The sequence below is a fragment of the Protopterus annectens genome, chromosome 9.part0, assembly GCF_019279795.1.
Source record: "Protopterus annectens isolate FY-2018-M chromosome 9.part0, PAN1.0, whole genome shotgun sequence".
In the NCBI taxonomy this organism is placed as follows: Eukaryota; Metazoa; Chordata; order Ceratodontiformes; family Protopteridae; genus Protopterus; species Protopterus annectens.
This window is the reverse complement of record NC_056743.1, coordinates 1,192,765,353-1,192,788,368: the sequence shown is the minus strand read 5'-3', so window position 1 is coordinate 1,192,788,368 and position 23,016 is coordinate 1,192,765,353. Positions and strand designations below refer to the sequence as shown.

The 23,016-nt window shown below is 42.6% G+C and overlaps 1 protein-coding gene across 4 annotated transcripts in view; it reads right to left on the bottom strand.

The window, feature by feature from the left end:
• Positions 1-407: 407 nt before the first annotated feature.
• CLP1 (cleavage factor polyribonucleotide kinase subunit 1) overlaps positions 408-23,016 on the bottom strand; it is a 181,930-nt gene continuing 159,321 nt past the window's right edge. For 2 of the 4 annotated variants that reach the window (XM_044084107.1, XM_044084106.1), the window contains exon 3: positions 413-2,148. In XM_044084107.1, coding sequence (XP_043940042.1) covers positions 1,477-2,148 — 672 coding nt within the window. In that variant the 3' untranslated portion in view covers positions 413-1,476. Of the gene's footprint in view, positions 2,149-23,016 lie in introns of all 4 variants that reach the window. The other 2 variants (XM_044084105.1, XM_044084104.1) reach the window with 2 other exon arrangements.

Genomic DNA, 23,016 nt, shown 5'->3' with positions numbered 1-23,016 from the left:
GAGGGGATATGGCTCTCTTCTTTACAGTATTACATATGAACAAGGTTGTAGCAGGGTCAAAAGATGATGTGCCCCAGTTTGTGAAATTCTTTGTGAGGAATTCGCTTTCTGCAGATAATGCAATTAATTTTAGTAACCTCAGACCTCTAGCGCTGAAAAAAAAAAAAACCTGCACATAAAAGCACACACGTAAGTGTAAAAAGATTTCCCCCAATGAAATATGTAATCTGCCCACTCTAGAAGTCAGCCTTCACCAATGGACTGATGATGCACCTAAATCTTGCGCGTCAAGAAAGACCTAAAGGTGATGTGGGTGGACATCTTTATTTATATACTATCTGTTAACTAAGTTGGTACACTGGTCTAAGGATCCTTTTCAGGCACAGCCTAGAGCTATCAAAATATAATGAAAGCAGTAAAAATGTTATTACAAAAAATTATTTATTTTTTTAAGAAATGACAGTCAGTCTAGTCTAGAGTACAGAGAAAGTAACTGAAATTGCAAGTTTTTTTTGTAAGGAGAGGACACAGATTCAATTGATACAGCTGCAAAACTTATACTTTAAAGCAGAAAACAAAGAAAAGGGCACAGCAGCAGCTTATACACATAATACAATTATTAAGATAAAGCTTATACACAGAATACAAATTATTAAGATAAAGCACTATTAAGAAACTCAAGACTATCAGAGTATCTAATGCTTGCACTACTCATCCAGGCCTGATGAAGCAATCATATCTACTAGCTTCTAATAAATTATTTAACTACTTATTTAAGGTCGAAAGATTCTCTTATACTACAGATGTGCTGACAGATATGGGTAAGCATCTGCCAGGCCTAGAGAGGGAAGGGTGCAAAGCTCAAGACACTGGACCTCTTGTGACCGAAGTCCAATACTGGAAGACAATTGCAACATTTAGCCATTTGACGAACGTCAGTATTTCACAGAAGGAAAGTCTTCTGGCCAAAGTACCTATCCAGGGTATCCCTTGTACAATGATGCTAGTTCAACTTTGGAAAATATGGTTGGGGGAGGGAAGGCAGGACCACAGAATGGGGGTTACTAACTAATGCTAGTATCGAAGGAACAGCAGCTTCAATGGCTGCAAATATACTGAAAAATCAGCTGTATCTACTGGCAACAAATGAGAATGCAGTTTTACAAATTCTAACAATACTTTTATCAGCTGTTGTCTAGTGGGTAAAATATCAAAATGCAGTTGGCTTTTTTAAATACTTTTTTTTTCACATTTTCATAACATGTACAAACTATATGTAATTTGAAAGGAGTAAAACATTTAAAAAGTCATCACGTATTTTCTACAAATAAAAGTAAGGTTGCTTAAAATACCAACACAGAACTGGCAGCTAACATTTCAGAAATGTGCAGTACCCTTAAATGCAGACACTTTAATTTGTTCAACGGTAAACAATGAAAATAATATCTAGCATTGCTCTTTGAACAGACAAAGCTGCTATTTCAAGTCCATGAAACGGATATCCATGATCAGAAGAATGTTTTTTGGAAGAGGACGTGGTGCTGGAGATAGTACTGTAAAAATCTGACGTTCTGTGTCTACTCCAGTAACTACAATAAAACCAGCCACACTTGTCTCTACCAGGTTCTCATCTGTACTTTCTGCTGTGCTTACACTTAGAAGATGGTGGATAAGGTCACGTCCTGGTGTCACTGGCACCAGCTTCAGCTGATTGTCCTCCTGTGACATTCCTAGTGGCAGGCAGGAGTCTGGAATGGTGGGTGCCCCAATCTTGAAAATCTTAACATCTGAAAACTTCACATCAAAGGCATGTGGGAAAAAGCAGCCTCGGAAGCCATAGAAGTATTCCCGGATGCGTTCATCACGGCTCTCTCGACGGAAGTCCTTTGAGCGCTCTACAACTCCACCTGACTTTGGAAGAAGCACAGTCTTGACAAAGTGAGGAAGGTCTCTCTTCAGCTCATTGTAGAGGCGTTCCTGGTCCAGAACAATGACAACATCCACCTCAAAGGCTGAAGCAGTGTGTACAAGTGCCTGATATCCAGAGCCCTTTACCCAGCCACATGTGTTAATCACACAACCACTTACTGCTGCCTTGCGGTTTACCTCGCACCTCTGATTAAAGACTTCGGCTATTCGTGATGTGATCTGTAAAATGAATCAAAAAAATGTATATTTTTAAATGCATTTTTAAATAAAATATACGACCTTATATCAAACAATGTTAATGCTGTTTAATGAAACAGAGGTTTTGCTAGACCATTTGATTCAGAGCCTATAGGACCATGTCAAGGGAGCTGACTGACTGAAAGCAGAGTGCGGCTGTACAGTAAAACAAAGAAATGCAATAACCATTTGCATTTTTAGGATTTAGTACTAGGACCAAACCCATTTTATCTGGTAAGATGGACGGTCCTCAGCGAGAACTCGTGTTACCTGCAAAATGAAAAAAAAAAAACTTAATTTGGTTTTAACACAAAAAGTAATTCATGGCTACAGAACTGCTATTTAAGATGTCCCAATGAAACCCAACAAATTATTTGTCCGACCTTGTGGATGTTATGTCAATACTAAGTGGTGAAGCCAATTGCATGAGGGGAGTGGGAATTAGCCACCCAGTTCCACTGAGTGCATATTTTTGTTTTGTATCCTTGTATTTTAAAAGGAGCCTGACACTGATTTATTGTGTTTTAACGACACACGCAGCAAAATAATCCCCACTTTCGCTAGTCATACACTTTTTTTAAGCCTTAGGTGGATAATTTATTTTTTATTATAGCAGAAGACAACACAGACTGTGAAAAACACTTGTATGAATTGAATACTACAATTTTTTAAAAACTGACTTCCTCTACAATGAGATTGGTGGTACATTTCTTGGATAAAATGGGATGTTAAGGAAAAGGTCTTTGGAAGCGGTATATTTAGAAAAATATATTTTCTGTTACCTGCACCAGAACAGCAATCATCCTAAGTTTATAAAAAAAAAAAAAAACAATATACCCGTGGACAGTTTGAGTATCCAGGCTCACAAATGATGAAGATATATTTAACAAAGAAATTAAGTTTATTATTTCCCTGTTCTGGGCTAAAGGTCATACCAGTTCTGTATTACCTGCTAGTGCAGCTGAGGTTAAAAGCAAGAGAGCTTTTTTTTCCCTCCTATTTTACATCAACCTCTTATTGTCCAAAACAACATGTCTACTACTAATCGAAATAGACATGTTAATAACAGTTTAGCTTCTGCTTCAGATATATCTGTAGACAAATTTGCTGTCAGAAAGATAATCCAGGACAACTGGTAGGTTATATAAGGGAATGTAGATTTACGGAACACTGGGGGGCTTTGTTTACAAAAAGAATTTTAAAGACTTTACTGCCTGCCTTCAAATAAATAAATAAATTAAATTTTAATATATATACATACACACACACACACACATACATACACACACACACACACGTTTGGGTCCTGCATTGCCTGCAAATAACTATATATATATATATATATATATATATATATATATATATACACATATATATATATATATATATATATATATATATATATATACATACACACACATATGTTGTTGTTGTGTCTTTCGTTTTTTCCCGGTTAGGGGTCGCCACAGTGGAACTCCGGCCTGCTAATGATTGGCAGTTGATTTTTATGTGCTGAGTTGCCAGCCCTAACATACAACCTTCAACGAAGGTACGCCCATTCACGCATGTCTCCACAGAAGACGCTCTAGCTGAGAATCGAACGGGACAATATATATATATATATATATATATATATATATCTAGACACGCACACATGAAGGTAGTTATGTTACTACGTGGTAACATTATACTGACAGCCAGTGGGAAGTTTACTTACACTTCTACTAGAATTGTTTATATCAGTGGATGCATGGGATGTGAAGCCTTTTACATTGGTAGGACTTCAAGAGCCTTCAATAAAAGGCTAAAGGAGTATATCTGGCTTTAAAAACGAAGAATTCTGACAATGTTTTGTACAAGCACAGTATTGCATGGAAAACTTTTAGCAAATTTCTCTTTTTTGTATTGGAACAAGTAGCAGTAGATAAAAGGGGGGGGGTCATAAGAATTTGAGAGAGAAAAACTTTGTGGCAGATTAAGTTACAAGCTGACCAAGAACCTGGTTTAAATGAGGTAATTAATATTAAGTGCTTTCTTAAGGATAGGAGGATGAAAGAAAACATATAATGTTATGGTTGGAACAATTATTTTTTTCCCTGTAATTGTGTTTTTAACAGCTTGTATCTTTAAAATTTGAATTGTGATCGAATTATTCTACTATCCTATTATGTTTTTATATAAAAAATGTATATAAAAAATTTGCATTTGAATGCAAAGTTGTTTTTTTCTGATGAAGTCCTTTGGATGAAAAACAGATAAACTTGTGTTATGCTTAATTGCTCACATTCATTCCTTCCAGCCTCAGTAGAACAAGTTGCTTTTTGCTTTTATGTATAATCTGTAATCAATCTTCTGTACATTGGTTTAGATTTCAGTTTGGCAGAATTATCTAGTAACAAATTTAACTTTTAAGACCCCATGATCACTGCACATCAACGGTGGTTAAAACTTGACCTGAAGTAACAGTAATTTCTTTAGAACACACACAACAATGTCTAGTATGCTCTGTTCCCTGGTAGTAGTTTTTTTTTTTTTTTTACAATCTGAAGCAATTGATGTTCCTAAACATACATTAGCCATCCATCCTTCCAAATTACGTTTGAATAAACTAAGAGAAGCACTCTGTTTTATTTGGTTGCCAGTGGGTCAGTTATGTTGTTTGGGTCCAAGTATGCCTTGTAGTTAGTTAGAATGGGATAAGGGATTTTGTTTATAGTGTAGTGTAATTCTCTGTGATGCATGCATATCCCTCCACCATGTTCTATTAATTTTGTAAAAATACAATTTGGGTCCCTTGAGCAGGTGTTTATGACACTACTGGATTTACGGATTTGTAATAGTATTGACAGGAAAAGGATTTGTTGAAGCTCTATAGGTGAGGCAGAGGCTCTCATAGCCTGTATGACACCAAGAAGAGACAAAGCTTTGAGATGGTCTGCAAAACTTTTCTTATGATCACAGGAGGTTACTAGGCTAATGGCTTTGGGGCCCTTACAATCCTAGCCAAGAGTTTATCCCCAAAAAGAAACCTCAGTCAGCACCTGTCACCCCTGTCAATGAGGGACACAGCTGGAACCCCTGGGACAAATTTGTGGTTTTGCATTCACTCATCAAGGTTGGGCTTGAAGAGGGTCAGCAAGGTACTCTGACATGTACGGGAAGTTATTCCAGAGACAGAGCAACCTCTGGGAAATAAACCTGTCTTTCCAGCAGGTTTTGTCGATGTCGCATATTAGACTCGGGCCTTTCAAGCAGGTAATGTGCAAGGAGTTTGACTTTTGGACATACAGAATCTCTGGTACGGCAGGGTTCGAGATTGCCTTGTAGGTGAGACACACCACCTCTGAGCAATCTGTACAATACTGAGTAGAGTGACAGTGATTTGAGCCTGTCGTCATAGGACAGGTGTTGAAGGCCCTGGATTCTCTATGTGAGGTATTTCTATGGCCTTTCCAGTTGGTGCAGGTGTTTGGAGAGGTACATACCAAATGGGGCGTTATACTCAATTATTGGTCTAATGAGGGAGGAGTACAGAGAGGTAATAACCTTCTTTTTTCTTGATACAATCTCTTTACTTATTACATGAACCAAGTAAAAGGCTTTTCTGATCACTGCTGCTACATGATGGTTGAATGCGAAATTGTTATCAACCGGAGTACCCAGGTCTCTCAACCACAGGCTGTGTGCTTAGGGGGTTGCCGTTGATGTGGTAATCAGTAGGGGCTGTGTTTTTGCCGAACGGTATGAGGATACATTTTTTCATGACTTTGGCACCAGTTATTAGTTGCCAAGAGACCCTCTTGCAGTATGTTATCATTTGGGGAGTCAATAACAGTACCCAACTTAGAGTCTGAAAACTTGGTCAGCCACAGGCCTTTGGCATCTACTTCTCAGAGGCAAAGACAAAACAGTAGGGGGTCCCAGGACAGATCCCTGGACTCCACTAGTGACAGGTCTGCTATCAGAGGTGGAGGCACCTATTTTGACCTCATGGATCCTATAGGTGGGTGAGCCAGCTGGCCACCCACCTGATGAGATAGGGTTTTACGCCAAGTTGTGTTAGATTTGCAATGATGCCCAAGTGGGGGACTGTGTCAAAGGCCTTGGCCAAGTTAAGGTAAGCTGTAGGTACTGATTTTCCCCTCATCTAGGGCCTTGGTGACGGTCTCAAAGAAGTCAACCAGGTTTAACAGGCAAGATCTGCCCTTCACGAATCAAAACTGGGTGGGTCAAGTGCTTGGAGATTGCCTATGTCCTTGTTTATGAGATCCATAATAATACGCTCCATGGCTTTACAGATCAGACTTGTCAAGCTAATGGGGCAATAGTTTCCAGGGTCAGTAGTGGCACCACCTTTATGCAAGGAGATGACCGTGGCAGTTCTCCACTCTGCTGAAATGAAGCCTGTACTTAGGCTGTGGTTGAACAGTGTGCTCAATGGCGAAGCCAGTTCTTGCTGGAGATGGTGTAGAATACAGCCTGGGACACTATCAGGTCCCATGGAAGCTGTGTTCTTTGACTTGGATAGGACCTTTAACACCTGCTCTACTGAGAAGTGAGGTGAGGGACAAGTATTGGGGATGTCGTATGGGCCTTTGAGGGGGAGGACAGGGGGGTGAAGTTGCGCTGAACCTATCTGCTAGCAGGTTGGCTAAGTCAACAGGATCAGTGTAACTGCTACCATTATGAACCAATTTGGGACAAATCTAGGCTTTGCCATGGAGGTGAAAAGGCTTTGTGGTTAGCCTTTGTTTTGGAAGCTAGTTTTGATTCATAATTGACTTTGGAGGTTTTCACTAGTGATCTAATGTGCTTGTTGAGGCTAAGGAGGGAGTTTTTCAATTTGGGAAATTGTTACTTTTTACCCTTGGACAAGAGTTTCTTCCTTTTGTTGCAAAGTCTGTTGATAGAGGATGTCCACCATATAGGTTTCTGTTTCCTTGAGGAGAAGGTTTAAGTTCTGTTGGGTATGGCTGAATCCATGCAGTTGTACAGGTACTTTTATACTGCACTGGCGTACTGTTCAGCATATTTGTCTGCATCCTCTGGGGGGGGGGGGTGAAGCTACTGATATCCCAGCTGGGGGTGGGGGGTGGGTTTGGATGGGATAGATACTTTGAATGAGACTGACCGATGGTCTGATCTCACCAGGGAAGAACTTACTACGGGGGTGGTGCTGCAGCCACCCATGTTGGTGAGAACCAAGTCTAGACTGTTATCTCCCCTTGTGGGTGATGAGACAAGCTGGTCTAGTACATTAGAATTGATGAAGTCAAGGAATCGTTGGGTGAGTGCACTACAGCAGGAATAGTTCACCCAGTCTATGTTGAGGTAGTTGAAGTCACCAAGGATCAGTGTATTAGGGAGTACCCTGATGGAGTCAAGTAGGTCCAGGTAGGAAGAGCGAGTGTCCTGAGTCATGGAGAGGGGTCAACAGCTGGCTATAACTTGGATGGGTGTCAATTCTCGGCTGAGCTTGGGAGTGCCTTCTGTGTGGAGTCTGCATGTCCTCCCCGTGGTTGGGTAGCATTTGAAAGACTTGCGTGCATAAACGGGCATGCCTTTATTGAAGGTTTGGAGTCAAGCTGGCACCTGGACGTTTTGTAAAAATCTACTGCCATACTTAGCGACTGGAGTTCCACTGTGGCGACCCCTTACCGGGAAAAGGCCGAAAGACAAACAACTCAAATACTTCATTTTCTCAAGTCCCCACAATTATGGATATTGCTGAACGAGTTTATCGCTACTGCTTTTGTTTTAGCTTCATTAATTTTGTATCCTGAAAAGGTCTGAAACTGTCTCAATATGTTCCACAGCATTGTAATGTCATTTTCGGGTTATGTCAGGTATAAAATAATGTCATCTGCAATATAGCCAGCTTTTCTTGACTACTATACCAGTTATATCCTTGAATTTCAGTCTCGCTTATTTTCTTTGCCAGTGGTTCTAAATATAATGCAAATAATTTTCATATTCATAACATTTTCATAAGTGAGAGGCCTACATGCTACTTGAGGGGTTTGGTGTGAAATATCATGGTGGGAAACAACAAAATTCATTGTCCATATACATTTATACCACACTATACTGGAGATATTTATTTCTGTTTGTTAGCAATTATGAAAATAAGCAGTATTTGCATGTGTACTCAATATTTCAAAAACAAGTGACTTACAAACTATTGCAAGGCATCAGGTGAAACCTTAGATATTGTTGAAGTAAACGGTCTTTGATATTTGCACTGTAAGTTGCACATCATGAGAAATACTCAGCATTATTTATTTGAAAGCTTATGCCTCATTAACCAAAGTGTTCGAACACTATATGTGTATGTTGTACAGCATCTAAGATATGACAATCTGTACAAATTTAGCAAAAAATATAATTCTGGGTTTGTGAGAATTATTATACAATTACTGGTCATTAATATTTGAAAACGAGCATGCTGACTGGCCAGCCCAACCAGCGTGCCCATTGTAAATCCCAGAATATACCAACGGAAAAAGGTCCGGTCACTCTGACTTCTTTCCGTTCGCATTCCATAACCTTTTTTTTTTTTTTTTTTAAACAAAAAATAAAAAAATAAAATCTAGAGTCTGGATTCTGGACATACCAGAGAGGCAGCATGGAGGAAAGACAAAGAAAATCAGGTACGTTATTTAAAACTAAAGACACATACCTGATTTTTTTTGCACTTCCTCCATTCTGTCTCTCTACCCCTAATGTAGCCAAAAAAACAAAAATGGAGTAACCCTTTGCTTCCTTTTCAAAGCATTGATGTACTGGGTATGCGTGGGAATGGAAGTCCCATACGAATGCGCAGTACATCAAAACAAGGCGGCAGGATACCACCAGCCACGGAAGAACAATAAGGCACCGTTATACAAAGACATTATTTAAGAAAAGTAAGTATTTTTTTTCTTAAATAATGTCATTGTATAATAGCAATAACCAACTACGTGGTTGTGTTATATTGAAATTTACCCACGGTTGGCTTTATTAAATCACTCAGGCTTCGCCCTCGTGATTAAACCACACTAATAGTGGGTAAATCTTCAATATACCACATTGTCAGTTATTGCTTAAATATATTACAATATATGTGGAAATAGTATGAATTCACTATCACCACTGTAAAGAGCACTTTTTACTATTACATTGCTATTTGTGTAATTTTAATAATTTTTACTGTTCACACATTATTTACACTTAATTATCTTATTGAATGCAAGAATGTGTGCAGGCTGATAGAAGTGTTGACATTCCACAACATAGATGTTACTGAGTTATGTGCATTTAATATACTGCTTCATCTCCATCGCAGTCTTCGCCCTTACTCTTTTTTTTTTTTTTTTTTACTAGTCAACGTGAACTCCTAAACGCATCTGGTATCAAGTGAGAATAACTCTGGTTCCTCCAGCCTCTGGTCACATTCCCAATCCATCCCTTCAATGTTTTGAAAACTCTTCTCTGGATTACTTAGAGAAGTCGGAAGTCCCTTTCCTTATATGGCTGCAGTGCTCAAGATAAAAGTCTGGCTAAGGCCCTGGAGAGTGGAGCCACTACTGTGCTTCTGGATCTCTATCCTCATGATGATACACTACAGAAGTCAGCTGTAACCACCAACCTTTTATTCTATTTCACATGGGATCAATATCCCAGATCATTGCCTGCTCTGTTGCCATTAGAATCACCCAACACACACTAATACTTCATACCTGGGTTGTTGTAGACTTAGTGGAACACTTCATATTTGTTTGCGAAGGACTTTACAAACTGCACCTTTCTGTTCAATTGTTCAACTTTTCCAAATTCTTGCTAGGCTCCTCACACCCTCCTCTGATGCACTTATCTTCTGTCATCAGGACAGAGATTTTTTCCCCACTATGCTCACTGACCTCTAACCCCCACCCATGAATTTAACTCATCTGCTCCCCAATGCTGGGTATTTCCCAGTGAAGACAACAGCTGTCCTGAGAAGCAGTCATGAAAGCAACTATGCCAGCATCCAAGCAATGACGGTGTATTTGTTAGGTCCTACCTTTACCCCATGGCAGCTGAAATAAGCATTTGCATTACCACAGGGTGTCCCATGTTCTGTCAGTGTATGTGCATACTGACCCCCCCCCAAAGTTATCACTACCTTGGGACTGCCAAGCCGATGTCCACTGGCCCTATGACTTTAGGTGTCTCCCAAGCCCCTGTCTGCACGGACACAAGTGGCTGACCAGTACATCTCCCGCCTCACACAATAGGAAAGTCTGTAAAACCACTCAACCCTCACCTTACCCTTCTCTTCAGCACCTGACCTGCTAATCAAGCTCAAGTCATCTGAGTCATAGTCAGTACATTATCCCCTCCATGCAACACACTCGGGTCAGCAGCAAAAGGGTTAAGTCTTCTGAGACAAGCACACTTAACAGTACTGGACTCTGAAAAGACTACTGAAGTATTTCACCGGTCACTTTCCTAATTCTTGATGCTGTCCATCTCATTACAATCCTCTGTTATACTACTCAACCAAACAGCTGTCCAGTTCCCCTTAGTCCAGTTTTTTTTCTATCAGCCTCCTGTATGGGAACGAGTAAAAGGCCTTACTAAAGTTAAAGTCTACTGGTACTCCCCTGTCAATTTCACCTAGAAGCAGTCATAAACCTGGATCAGGTCCAACTGACAACTCCTCCTGGTTGTGCATGTTAAGTCCTGCACTTCAGAAGTGCAAATAAGGCAAAAGAAGTTAAAGTATGGCAACCTATACCTAACAGTGGAATTATAGGAGTGCAAGAGTACTAACCTTACACAAACAGCAGAATTATGTCAGTGTTTCTACAATAGTTTCAAGTTTTATTTATTTAGTTCTTTTCTCACTACAAGACAATTTGGCACATAAGGCCAGGTTTAAAATGTCAAAATTCAATTTTACATTTATGGGTAGGAGAAATAAGAGAGGTAAGCATGAGAGATACAAGCAGAAAAAAATACACTAGGTGAGGAAAGGAAGTACAGTTGTGTAAAATCTTACCATAACAGTAGATGTCCTTCTCTTCTCTGCTGCAGTATTCGGCATACAAGGGATGTTCCACCCAGGGCATCCGGACGCTCACCAGTATGAAAAAGCCTAAAAAAGATGTGCTATACATCATATTTATGCTCCCCATATAGAAGACACAGCATAAAATGGACGTACAGATGCAACTACCTAGAACTGAATTGCCCCAGAAGAGAACAGTCGCCACAGAACAAAGGAGTGCATGCACATCCAGAAGGAAAAAATGCAAAACAAACAAGAGGGGGTGGAAGGGAATACTGCAACAGTGAAAAGAAGTACATCTACTGTTATGGTAAGATTTTACACAACTGTACCATGTCCTTCTACATCACGTTTTCAGTACTCTTCATAGAAGGGAGAGTAAAAAAAAGTACAGTTTTGTACCTACCATAAATGTAGATGTTCGAGTGCTAATACAGCTGCAGTCATAACAGATGGGTTATCCTGCCGTCAGGCGGGTCCTCGGTCGGCCGAATTCCAAAGTCTAGGTCCGGCGTCGGTTGCCGTCGCTTCTTCCCTGACGTCAGTGTGGCAGGGGTATAAAAGAACCAGCCGACGCCATCTTCTTCAGTTTTTCTTGCCCCAGATGTCAGGTGCCCCCAGAAGGAAGGCAAAACATAAACTTATGTAATAATGCAATGCAATATAAATCATAAAACAGTAGTTTGCAAGCAAATACACCATAAAAGAATACCCCAATCAGGTTGTATGAGGAGGCGTTTGTCATAAGGCCTGTCACAAGAGGGGATGGTGGGAGGGAAACCTGGACTGCAGCTGTATTAGCACTCGAACATCTACATTTATGGTAGGTACAAAACTGTACTATGTTCATCATGCATACAGCTGCAGTCATAACAGATGGGTAGAATCCCAAAGCTAAAAAGGGGTGGCAGGCACTAAGTGGAACTAGGAGGTGCAAGGATGCCCTGCAAGACTGCTGTGGCAAAGCCCGCTCTAGATTTAGAGTAAAGTGGAAGGTGATAGTGCTTGGAGAAAGTGTGCACAGAGCTCCAAGTGGCTGCTTCCAAAATGTCCTTGGTAGGAACCCCCCTGAGGAAAGCTGCAGAGGTAGCTGTGGCCCTTGTGGAGTGAGATCTGATGCTTGTAGGCACAGTTTTTCCATGAAATGAGTAACAAAAGCGTATGCAGTGGGCTATCCATTTTGAGATTGTCTGTTTGGAGATAGCCTTTCCTTGAGCACCTGTAGCATAGGACACAAAGAGTTGCTCTGATTTTCTGAATGGCTTTGTCCTGTCCAAATAATAACGGTTGTCTGTGAATGTCCAAGGAATGTAGTAGTCTTTCCCCTTTGTTTTGTGGGTTAGGATAAAAGGTAGGTAAGTGGATAGTCTGATTCAAGGCTACACTGGATACTACCTTTGGCATAAAGGAAGGGTTGGTTCGTAAGGAAACTCTGTCCTGATGGAAAATGATGAAAGGTTGCACAGCCATAAGGGCCTGTAGTTCCGAAACCCTGCGTGCCGAGGTGATAGCCAGAAGGAAGGCTGTTTTCCATGACAAATATTGCAGTTCTGTTGAAGCAGCTGGCTCAAATGGAGGCAGGGTCAGTTTTTCTAAACTGAAGTTGAGGTCCCAAGCAGGTACTGGTGGTTTCCTTGGGGGTTTTATATTCTTAGTCCCTCTGAGGAACTGTCTTAAGAGAGGATGAGAGACTAAAGGAGGATCAGTGTTGTATTGTGCAGAAATGGCTGAAGCATGGATCTTGATGGAGGAGAATGAAAGTCCACTGTTTAACATCTCAGCTAGGTACTGTAATATTTGAGGTAAATTTAATACCCAAGGATTCTGGCCCTTTTTCTGATTCCAGGCACAAAACCGTTTCCATTTGGCGGAGTACGCTTTTCTAGTAGAAGGTCATCTGGCATCCAAGATGACATCCTGCAACTCCTTGGAGAGGAGGGTCTGTTGGGAAATCAAGGAATCCTCCATGCGGCTAGATTGAGGGTTTTCAGCTGACTGTGTAGTTGTGCTGGGACAACAGAGGAGGCAACAGAGGCAGGATCCATGGTGGGGAATGCGTTAGGCTCATCATGAGTGGATACCAGTGTTGTCTTGGCCAGTCTGGAGCAATGAGAATCATGTTTGGCCTCTCTGCTCTGGCTTTTAAAAGAACTTTGGGCAGCAGAGGAAGAGGTGGAAAGGCATAGACTGTCAATGTTGTCCAACTGAAAGAAAGTGCGTCCACTTTCCAGGCCTGCGGATGATAGGTCCTTGAGCAAAAATGTTTTCAGTTGGTAATTTCTGTGGGTAGCAAAGAGATCTATGTCTGGCTGTCCCCATGCCTGAATTATCTTTGCGAAAACTTGAGGATGCAACTTCCATTCGTGTGGATCTGTCATATTTCTGCTTAGGTTGTCTGCCAGCTAATTTTCCTTCCCTGGCAGGAATTGTGCTTGAAGTTGGCTTTGCAATTCCAGAGCCGTGTTCCAAAGGGACATGGCTAGTCTGCACAGGGGGTATGAATGAGTTCCTCCCTGTTTGTTTATGTACCACATCACTGTGGTGTTGTCTGTCCTTATCAATAGCTGTCCTGGATGCAGTAGGTCTTTGAAGGCCATAATAGCATTTTGTACTGCTAGCATTTCCTTTTGATTGATGTGTAGGTGCTTCTCTTTTTGGGACCATTTGCCCTGAATGTACTGATCTGTCATGTGCGCCCCCCAGGCGTAGTCCGAGGCGTCTGTTGTGATGATTTGATTTGCTTGAGGCATGCAGAAGGGGAGACCTATGTTTCTTTGACATGCTTGAGCCCACCACAAAAATTCCTTTTGAAGACATGGAATGAGTGGTATAATTGTTTCCAAACTGTGGCTGTGTTGAGACCATAGGTTTTTTAGGTACCATTGAAGTTTCCTCATATGCAGCTTTGCACATGGGATCAGCAGGATGCAAGATGCCATGAATCCCAGAGCCTGCAGGACTTTCCTTGCAGTCAGCCTGGTGAAGGTTGCCATTTTTCTGAAGTATTGAGATAGTTGCCCTTGCTTCTCTGGCGTGAGGTAGGCCATCTGGGTGTTTGTATTCAAGCTGGCACCCAGGAAAATTATTGTTTGAGAGGGTATTAGTTTTGATTTCTTTTTGTTGACTGTGTATCCCAGAAAGTTCAACAATTTTATTACAAACGCCAGGTGTTCAGAAGTATGTGCTTGCTGTCTGCATGGATCAGGCAGTCGTCCAGATATGGGTATATTTGTATCCCTTGAAATCTGCAGAAGGCAATTACTGATGCCAGGCATTTCGTAAACACTCTGGGCAGTAGATAAGCCAAAGGGCAATGCAGAGAATTGATAATGGGTTGAACATGCAAGAAATCTGAGGTATCTTCTGCAATCTTGTCTGATAGGGACATGCAGGTATGCCTCCTTGAGGTCCAATGTTACCAGCCAAGACTCCTTGCCCAGCATGGGAAGAAGCTGCTGTAATGTGAGCATCTTGAATTTTGGTACGAGTAAATATGTGTTTAGGATAGATAGGTCCAAAATAGGTCTCCAATCTTTGTCCTTCCTTGGTACCAGGAATAGTCTGGAATAAAAACCTTGACCCTGTTCTTTTGCAGGTACCTCTTGAATAGCTTTCATGTCCATGAGAGCTGAAATTTGTTTTTGTGCCTCTGCCCTTTGATTTTGTGGCAGGTTTGGCACGCCTCTCATTTTTGGAAGGGTGTGAAAGTGGAATCTGTAGCCTCTGTCTATAATGTCCAGGATCCATTTGTCTTTTGTGACAATATGCCAATTTTTTGAAAATGCCAGTTTTCCGCCTAAAGGTGCTACCATTAAAGCTTTGCTTGGCATGCAAAGGGGAAAGTCATTGTGTCTGCTTTCTGAATGACTGTGATCTATCTTCTCCACCTCTTGGTGTAGGTGCTTGCCATTGTCTGGCTCTAAATGATCCTTGAGATTGCCCTCTACCCCTCGGGCGCCTGTATCTGCCTCTTTGAGGTCTGCCCGTGGCTGGAAAGGACCAATTTTTTGGAGGCCAGTTTCTGCTGAAACGTGGAGGTTGTACCTGTAGGAAATCTTTCACTGTTTGCATTGATCTTGCCTTTTCCTCCATTTTCTTTAGTACCTCCTCAGCTTTAACACCAAACAATACATCTTTTTGAAGAGGTGCATCTAGTAATTTAGCTTTGACATGATCTGGTAAGGTTTGCTCTTTGAGCCAAGCATGTCTACGTATGACAGACCCTGTAACAGCAGCTCTACATGAGGCCTCTAAAGCATCAAAACCACACTGCAAGGTATGTTTACCCACTTGCTCTGCACTATGCAACAAATCATGCAACTCCTTTAAATCTGGTTGTTCAGGTTGTGACATTTTGCTTTTCAACTCAGAGAACAAAAACTGTTGATACTTTAACATATGGAACTGACAGTTTAATGCCCTCATGGTTAAAGTGGCCGAGGTGTATACCTTTTCCCCCACCTTTCTAAAGCTCTGGAATCTCTCTCTGAAGGTAATGGGTTTTTGGCAGTAGAGGCCTTAATTCCCTTGGGACCCTGTGAAATAGTTTCTGGGTCAGCAGCATGGCTTTTGTATAGGAATTGGTGTGAATCAGGAACCCGGTAATACCGGTCAGGTTTAATGGGAGCTGGAGGTAAAGAATCTGGGTTGAGGCTGGCTTCTGTGTACACATCATCTAATATATCCAAGACAGGAGGGATAGCCAGAGGCCTGTGCTGGGGAAGCAAGAGAAACTCCCTGAGCCTTTTCTTGGAATCTGAGTAATCTTGGCCTTCCCAGTGAAAGTGTTCCCTCAAGGTATGTAAGGTTTCCCCAAAAGAGTAGTCCTCAGGGGGGGAACCGAGGGAATGGACTCCTCAGCATCAGAGTCTTCAAAAGGGGAATATGAATATTCCTGTTCCTCAGAATGTTCTGAGGTAATAGAGGCTTGATCTGAGGAAGGGTAGTCTTCCTCCAATCTGGGCCTTTTGTCCGAGGGGGGTTGAGAACCCCTGATAAGAGTAATCAAATCCTCAGCCATTTTGAGCATCTGTTTTTTAGGCATGGGGCCTTGAGAAGGGCTCTGTGGACCTTGTCTTTTAGTTTTCATGGCTGCTTTAGATTTTGTGAAGGCCTTCATGGAAAAGGAGGAAGGCCTGAAGACACCTTGAGAGGTGGCAGGCCTGTCTAAACTCAGAGTTTCCCCACCAAGAGTGGCGTCGGTATCTGTAGTCGGAGTGGGGGCCGAGGAGCCTGCGACCTTGGGCACAGAAGACACCGCTAAAGAAGCGTCATCAGTACTCAGGGGCTGCGTAGGCGCCTCGCTGAGAACCGGAGCACCGGTAGTCTGCTTTAGCATGGTGTCGGTAGAAGCCGCGGACCTCGTATGTCGGTCCTTATCTTTGCGTCTTTTACTCAAAACTGGAGTCGGAGTATCCGACGACATAATGTAATTAAATTTTTAACCAAAATAGTGTTGGGTGAACTCCGTCCGACGCTTAATAGTGCGTTTGTTGAAGCTAGCACAAAAACGGCAGGCCGAGACGTCGTGGTCTGGGCCTAAGCAAGGAATACAGAAAGAATGGAAATCTTTATGCGGTATTTGCTTCCCACATGAAATGCAATTATTAACTTTGTCTGACATCGGTCTGAGGCAAGAAAAGTTTCCCCAACGGGGTACTTAGCTTTCAAAAAGACTTCGGCTGAAATATTTTCGTAAATCTCAGGAGCTGGCCGACCGGCACTTGCACCGTGCTGCAAGAAAGACTGAAGAAGATGGCGTCGGCTGGTTCTTTTATACCCCTGCCGCACTGACGTCAGGGAAGAAGCGACGATAACCGATGCCGGACCTAGACTTTGGAATTCGGCCGACAGAGGACCCACCTGACGGCAGGATAACCCATCTGTTATGACTGCAGCTGTACGCACGATGAACATCCTCAAGAAAGAAAATGGGAGGTGGAAGGCTGAGAAAAGCCTTCAACAAACCCACATAAAATGGGTTTAAGCAAAACCTGCTCTGGCCCCAGAAACCATATCCATCTTATAATGCTTAGTAAATGTATGCACTGAATACCAAATAGCAGCTCCAAGTTTGTATGTGGTGTCCAACCCTTTAAAGAATGCACCAGAAGAGGCAACAGTCCTAGTGGAATGTAGACATAGAGCTACCATGAAAAGAATAAAAGGAAATGGCCTTGGATAGCCAGGAGCAGATGGTTTGCTTAGAAACAGTCAAACCCAAAGATCTGGGATGAAATAGAACAAAAAGTTGATCACTTACGAATAGTTCTAGTTTTATAGTGCTGTCTGTGCAAATCCAAGGTATGCAGGACCCTCTCACTAGCAGACTGAGGAGAAGGGAAAAAGGAAGGGAGTTGTATTGACTGACTCAAGGCCAACTCATTCACTGCCTTGGGGGATGACTAGTATGAAAGGACAACCAGTCCATGTGAAAAACAAAAAAGGAGGAATGGCCATAAGGGCCTGGAGCTCAGGAACTCTCTGAGCAGAAGTAACAGCCAGCAATAAAAGTCTTCCAGATACAATGTTGCAAAGAATCAGAATCTGCAGGCTCAAAAGGAGCCAGAGTCAATTTTTCCAAAACCAAATTAATGTCCCAACGCGGAGGAGGAATAGGTTTTCTTGGAGACCTAATATGCAGGATGCCTTTAAGAAACTGTTTGCCCTCAAAATGAGAAGTCAAAGGAGGATTTAAGGGCAGCCAAACAGAAAAAGGAGATAAATGGGCCTTCACAGAAGAACAGGCCAAGCCAGATGGTAGCAACTCGCACAAACGAAGAGAGAACCACAGGGACCACCACTGAAAAAGGGTCCTGGTTACAAGCATGGCACCAGACCGAAAATCTTTTCCATTTGGACATAAAAGATTTTCTGGTTGTGGGTTTCCTTGCCTCCTGTAAAACCCTGAGCACATCCTCAAAAAAGAGGGATCAAAACCCTATCACCCACAATGTCAGTTGCAGAGTGGACAAGTGGGTTTGGATGAGAGACCCCGTGTCCTGTGTGAGGAGATCCAACCGGTGAGGTAACTTGCGATGATTACCCCTGGCCAGATGCATTAAGAGGGAGAACCAGTGCTGTCTTGGCCAAAAGGGAGTCACTAGCAAGATTTTTGGGGAGTCCAGAATCTTCTGCAGGACTCTTGGAAGCAGAGGAAGATGAGGGAAAGTATAAAGAAACATCCTCTTCCAATGAAAGGAAAAGGCACTCTTTCAAGTCAGATGGCATGGAACTCTGGAATATAACAGAAGAAGATGCCTGCTCAGAGGAGAGGCAAAACGATCTACTGGGGGAATACCCCACTGATGGACAATGTCCAGAAACATCTCCACGTGAAGCATCCATTCCTGAACCCGAGTTTTGGACCTGCTCAGACAGTCTGCCACTAGACTGTTCTCTGAAGGAATGTATACTGCTTGAACAGTGAACTGATAATGGAAAGCCACTTCCCAAGCTTGAAGCGCCATTCTGCAGAGGAAGTAAGATTTCGTGCCCCCCTGCTTGTTGACATACCACATCACTGTAGTGTTTTCTGTGCACAGCTTCAAGGGACCTGGAGAGAACAAGGGGTGGAAAAGCATGAAGGGCCAGTATAAGAGCTCTCATTTCTTTGATGTTGCTATGGTCTGACTTTGATGGGGAGACCAAAGACGCTGAACTTTCAGGTGACCAACATAAGTCCCCAACCCCATGTCTGAGGCACTGGTGAACAGCTCTTGAGAAGGGACTGGAGCCTGAAAGGGCAGGCCTGTGAACTGCTGAATCCACCACTCAAATTCCTTCTTGAGACAGGGAAGGAGAGGTCCACTGAAAGTCAGAGGGTGATGATGCTGTAGTCAAACTGACCAGAGGTATCATCAAAGCTTTCACATATGCAGTCTGGCAAGAGGAAGCACTGAAATAGAAGAAACCATGAATCTCAGGGCCCGAAGAAACTTTTGGTGGCATGGCAGCCAGAGGAAGAAGAGACTGAAAGAACACTGTCAACAATACTTTTGGAGACAGAAGAGATGCCAACATTGGCACCGTCTGAATCCTGCCATCCCAGATACGCATGACCCTGAGAGGTAGTCAGGAAGGACTTTTGGAAATTGATAGTAAACTCCACACTTAACCTTGAATTATCTTCTGTTTCCTCCCTTTGTACTCAACAAAAAAGAATTACACTCTATTCAGCTGCTTTTACTGTACTTGTACTGTGTGCGTTCCTACTTTAATACTTTATTTTACTTTTGCTGCTGTTCTTAAAAAAGTGTTCAACTGCATTTATACCGCTTCTTATTACTGCTTGTTAATAGCTGGATTACAATGGGAACACTTTCACCGAATTGCTGTTTTATGCTTTTTTTTTTGCTGTCGTTACTGTGATTTTAAGCATTTTACATTTCAAATACCTCTGCACTTTTTAGCATAGGCTAGATTCAGTCTTATGGAACTTAGACTGTCTTGTTATCACGTGAACACTAAATCCAGCTCTTCACTGAAATACTGAAAGATCTGAGGCATCCGTTGTTTCCAACTAGCTGTAAATGCCTGTTTCTGCTTTTGTGCCCGTTTCTGCTTTTATATTGCACTCTTAATTTGTATTTGAATTCTATTGTCTGTTTGAATTGTTGGAATTGTTTTTGGCCACATTTTACTGCATACTGTATTAGTTTGGCTGTAGCACAGCCCAGTTCCAGGCTTGCTGTTTCTGGGTCTGTTTTGTAATCTCTCAGCATCAAATTCAAGCCATCTTTGTTGGAGCAGGCCTTTCTGGACCCTTGTGGGAGGACAGTGCTGTCTGAGTCCCATCTAATCGAGTGTGGCTGGACTAGAGCTCAGAGTGCATCTTCATTTGTTAGTTAAAAGAGTTACTTCTTGTTTTATACAAGCCCAGTGTCTGCACTTTCTTGTGTGTATTGCACCATTGTGCACTGCCTTGTAGTGGTAGTTACCTCTGGTGGTTATAGTAGCAAATGTTTTGCTTGTTAAACTTTTCCCTTAGCACTTTGCTTGTGGTCCTCCAGAGGTTTTTCGCAGCTCAGCTCTACTGTCAGGTAGAACACCAAGCTTTGCCTCAGAGGTACCAACACACCTCTCACCCACTAGCCATTCCTAAGTGTGACCTCTCTTCCTAACCATATAATTTTACAACACTATGGATGTACAATTTCCCACAGTTTCTCAAGCCAGCTTGGTCAACATGGGCATCCTGAGACAAGTGTAGTAACTGCCTAATGTTCACAGACAACCCTCTTCTCCTAGACCATACAAACTCAACATGTGAGAGATGCAACTATATTAAGAACCTTGAATCCTTGCTCTCTCTCACACACCAGTTCATAGGTTCATACTAGGCTATCTGCCCTAGGGCATTTATAAGCCTAGCCAGAATGTGTTTGGCTTTCGCCACCCATTTTAAATTTATTTTGCTATGCCCTTTTTCGAGGTTAGTATACTGTGCGCCTCTGTCTAACAGCGACACAGAAGTGATACCCGGGGGTAAACCTATGATCTCCCATCCACTCATCATGATTCCTCTTGAAGAGAGTCAATGAGGGACTCTGGAATAAAATCCCAGTCCAGGTTAGGCAGAGTGAAGGGAGCCTCTGGGTTATGAATCTGTCCCTCCAGCATGTCCTATTTATTTCAGTGCTGAGGTTCAAGTCTCGAGCGTAGCTCGATGGGATTTGGATTTTCTGAGGTGCAGCATGTCCATTAATTCCGGGTTGGACATGGCTTTATACGTCAGGCACAGATCGCCTCTGAACAGGCGGTATGCCACTGAGTAGAGCTGGAGTTTCTTTAACCGGGCAGCATATGGCATCTGTTTGAGCCCTTTGATCCTCTTGGTGAGGTACTTCTGGGGTCTTTCCAGTTGCTGCAGGTGTCTGGTAAGGTACATCCCAAAAGGGGCATTGTACTCAATTATGGGCCTAATGAGGGATGAGTAAAGAGGCACGATGACCTCCCCTGATCTAGATGTGAATCCCTTCATGATTAGGTGGGCTATATAAAATGTTTTTCTAACCACTTTGGCTACGTGGTTGTCAAATGAGAGATTGCTATCAACTTGGGTCCACAGGTCCCTAATTACTTCTGTACTTAATGGATTACCACCTATGTGGTAATTTGTGAGCACTTTGTTTTTGCCAAAGGGGATGACTATACACCTTTTGGCATTTAGCTTGAGGCCATGGCTCTGGCACCAGTTGTCTGCTTCTATGAGGCCCTTTTGGAGGATGCTTGTGTCGGCTGGAGAGTCGATTATGGCGCCCAGTTTGCAGTCCTCTGCGAACTTGGTCAGCCACAGTCCTTCCGTGTTGGCCTGTACCTCCGAGAAATATATACCGAACAAGAGAGGTCCCAGGACTGAGCCTTGTGGGACACCACTTGTAACTGGTTTGGAGTCTGACATGGCTCCTGCAATTCTAACCATGTGGGTTCTGTCCTTGAGCCAGTTTGCAATCCATCTAGTGACATAGGGGTTTATATTTAAGCTGGTGAGCTTATCTATAATGCCCGAGTGGGGTATTGTATCGAAGGCTTTTGCGAGGTCCAGGTAGGCTGTGTGGACCACATTCCCCTCGTCAATGGCCTTGGTGACCGTTTCAAAGAAATCAACCAGGGTTAAGAGGCAGGATCTGCCCTTAAAGCCGAACTGGGTAGGATCCATTGTCTGTTGGTCCCCAATATCTTTGTTTATGAGGTCCATGATGATCCTTTCCATAACTTTGCAGACCAAGCTAGTCAGGCTTATGGGGCGATAGTTTCCAGGATCCGTTGAGGCACCACCTTTATGGAGAGGGACCACTGTTGCTGTACGCCACTCTTTGGGCACATATCCTGTAGTAAGGCTGAGATTGAACAGTAGTTTTATGTTTGGGTTTAGCTCTTCTTGGAGTTCATGTAGGACGCAGCCCGGGACACCGTCTGGTCCCATTGATGCTGTGTTTTTTGCTTTGGAGAGGGCGGCTCTTACCTGAGCATCTGAGATGTCAGGTTAGTACACATCACAATGAGCAGGTCGTCAGCATGGACACCTCACCACCTACTCCACCTGAACCAACATCATACATACCTACATATGTGGAGGTCCTCACCAGAAACATACCTAAACAACAGAGACCTCCCAAACACAAACATGCTACACATAATACTTCCTTTGCAGAACACAATACACATAATAGGTTCATAGGTAGGTACTAGGCTATCAGCCCAAGGGCCTATGCAAGCCTAGCCAACAAGGTTCCCTGGCTTACGCCACCCAAGAAAGTTATTTTCCTGTGCCACTGACGAGCAGAGACACAGAAGTGATCCGCGGGGTATATTTCCTATTTCCCATCCACTCATCAAGATTTTTCTTGAGTGCTAATGAAGAACTTTGCTTGACATAGATGGGTAGCCTGTTCCAGCTCACATACCAGTGTCTCACCTCTCAAGCCCTTAAGGAAGAACACAAAACCAAACATAATAGGCGATACCTTTGTGAGACACACCCATATCCCTCTCACCAGGGTGGATAAGGAGGTGGTCATGGTCAGCTGTCAGGATCCGCCATATCACACATGCACTCAAAGTCTTTCAACAACAGGTTCTATTATGACTCTGTCATAGTCCATGCTGGTGTGAACAATTTGAGACGTACCTCTCTGGACTGTATGAAGAGAAACATGATTGAGCTCTCGGACTGTGTGTCTCAGGCTGGTATGTCCCTAGCCTTAAACATAAAACTTTACCTTCACATAGGATGATGCCTCAATACAAACAGAAAATGACTAACTTCAATAACTGGCTTAGTTTCTGGTGTCATTCCAAGGGGATACAGTATCTGT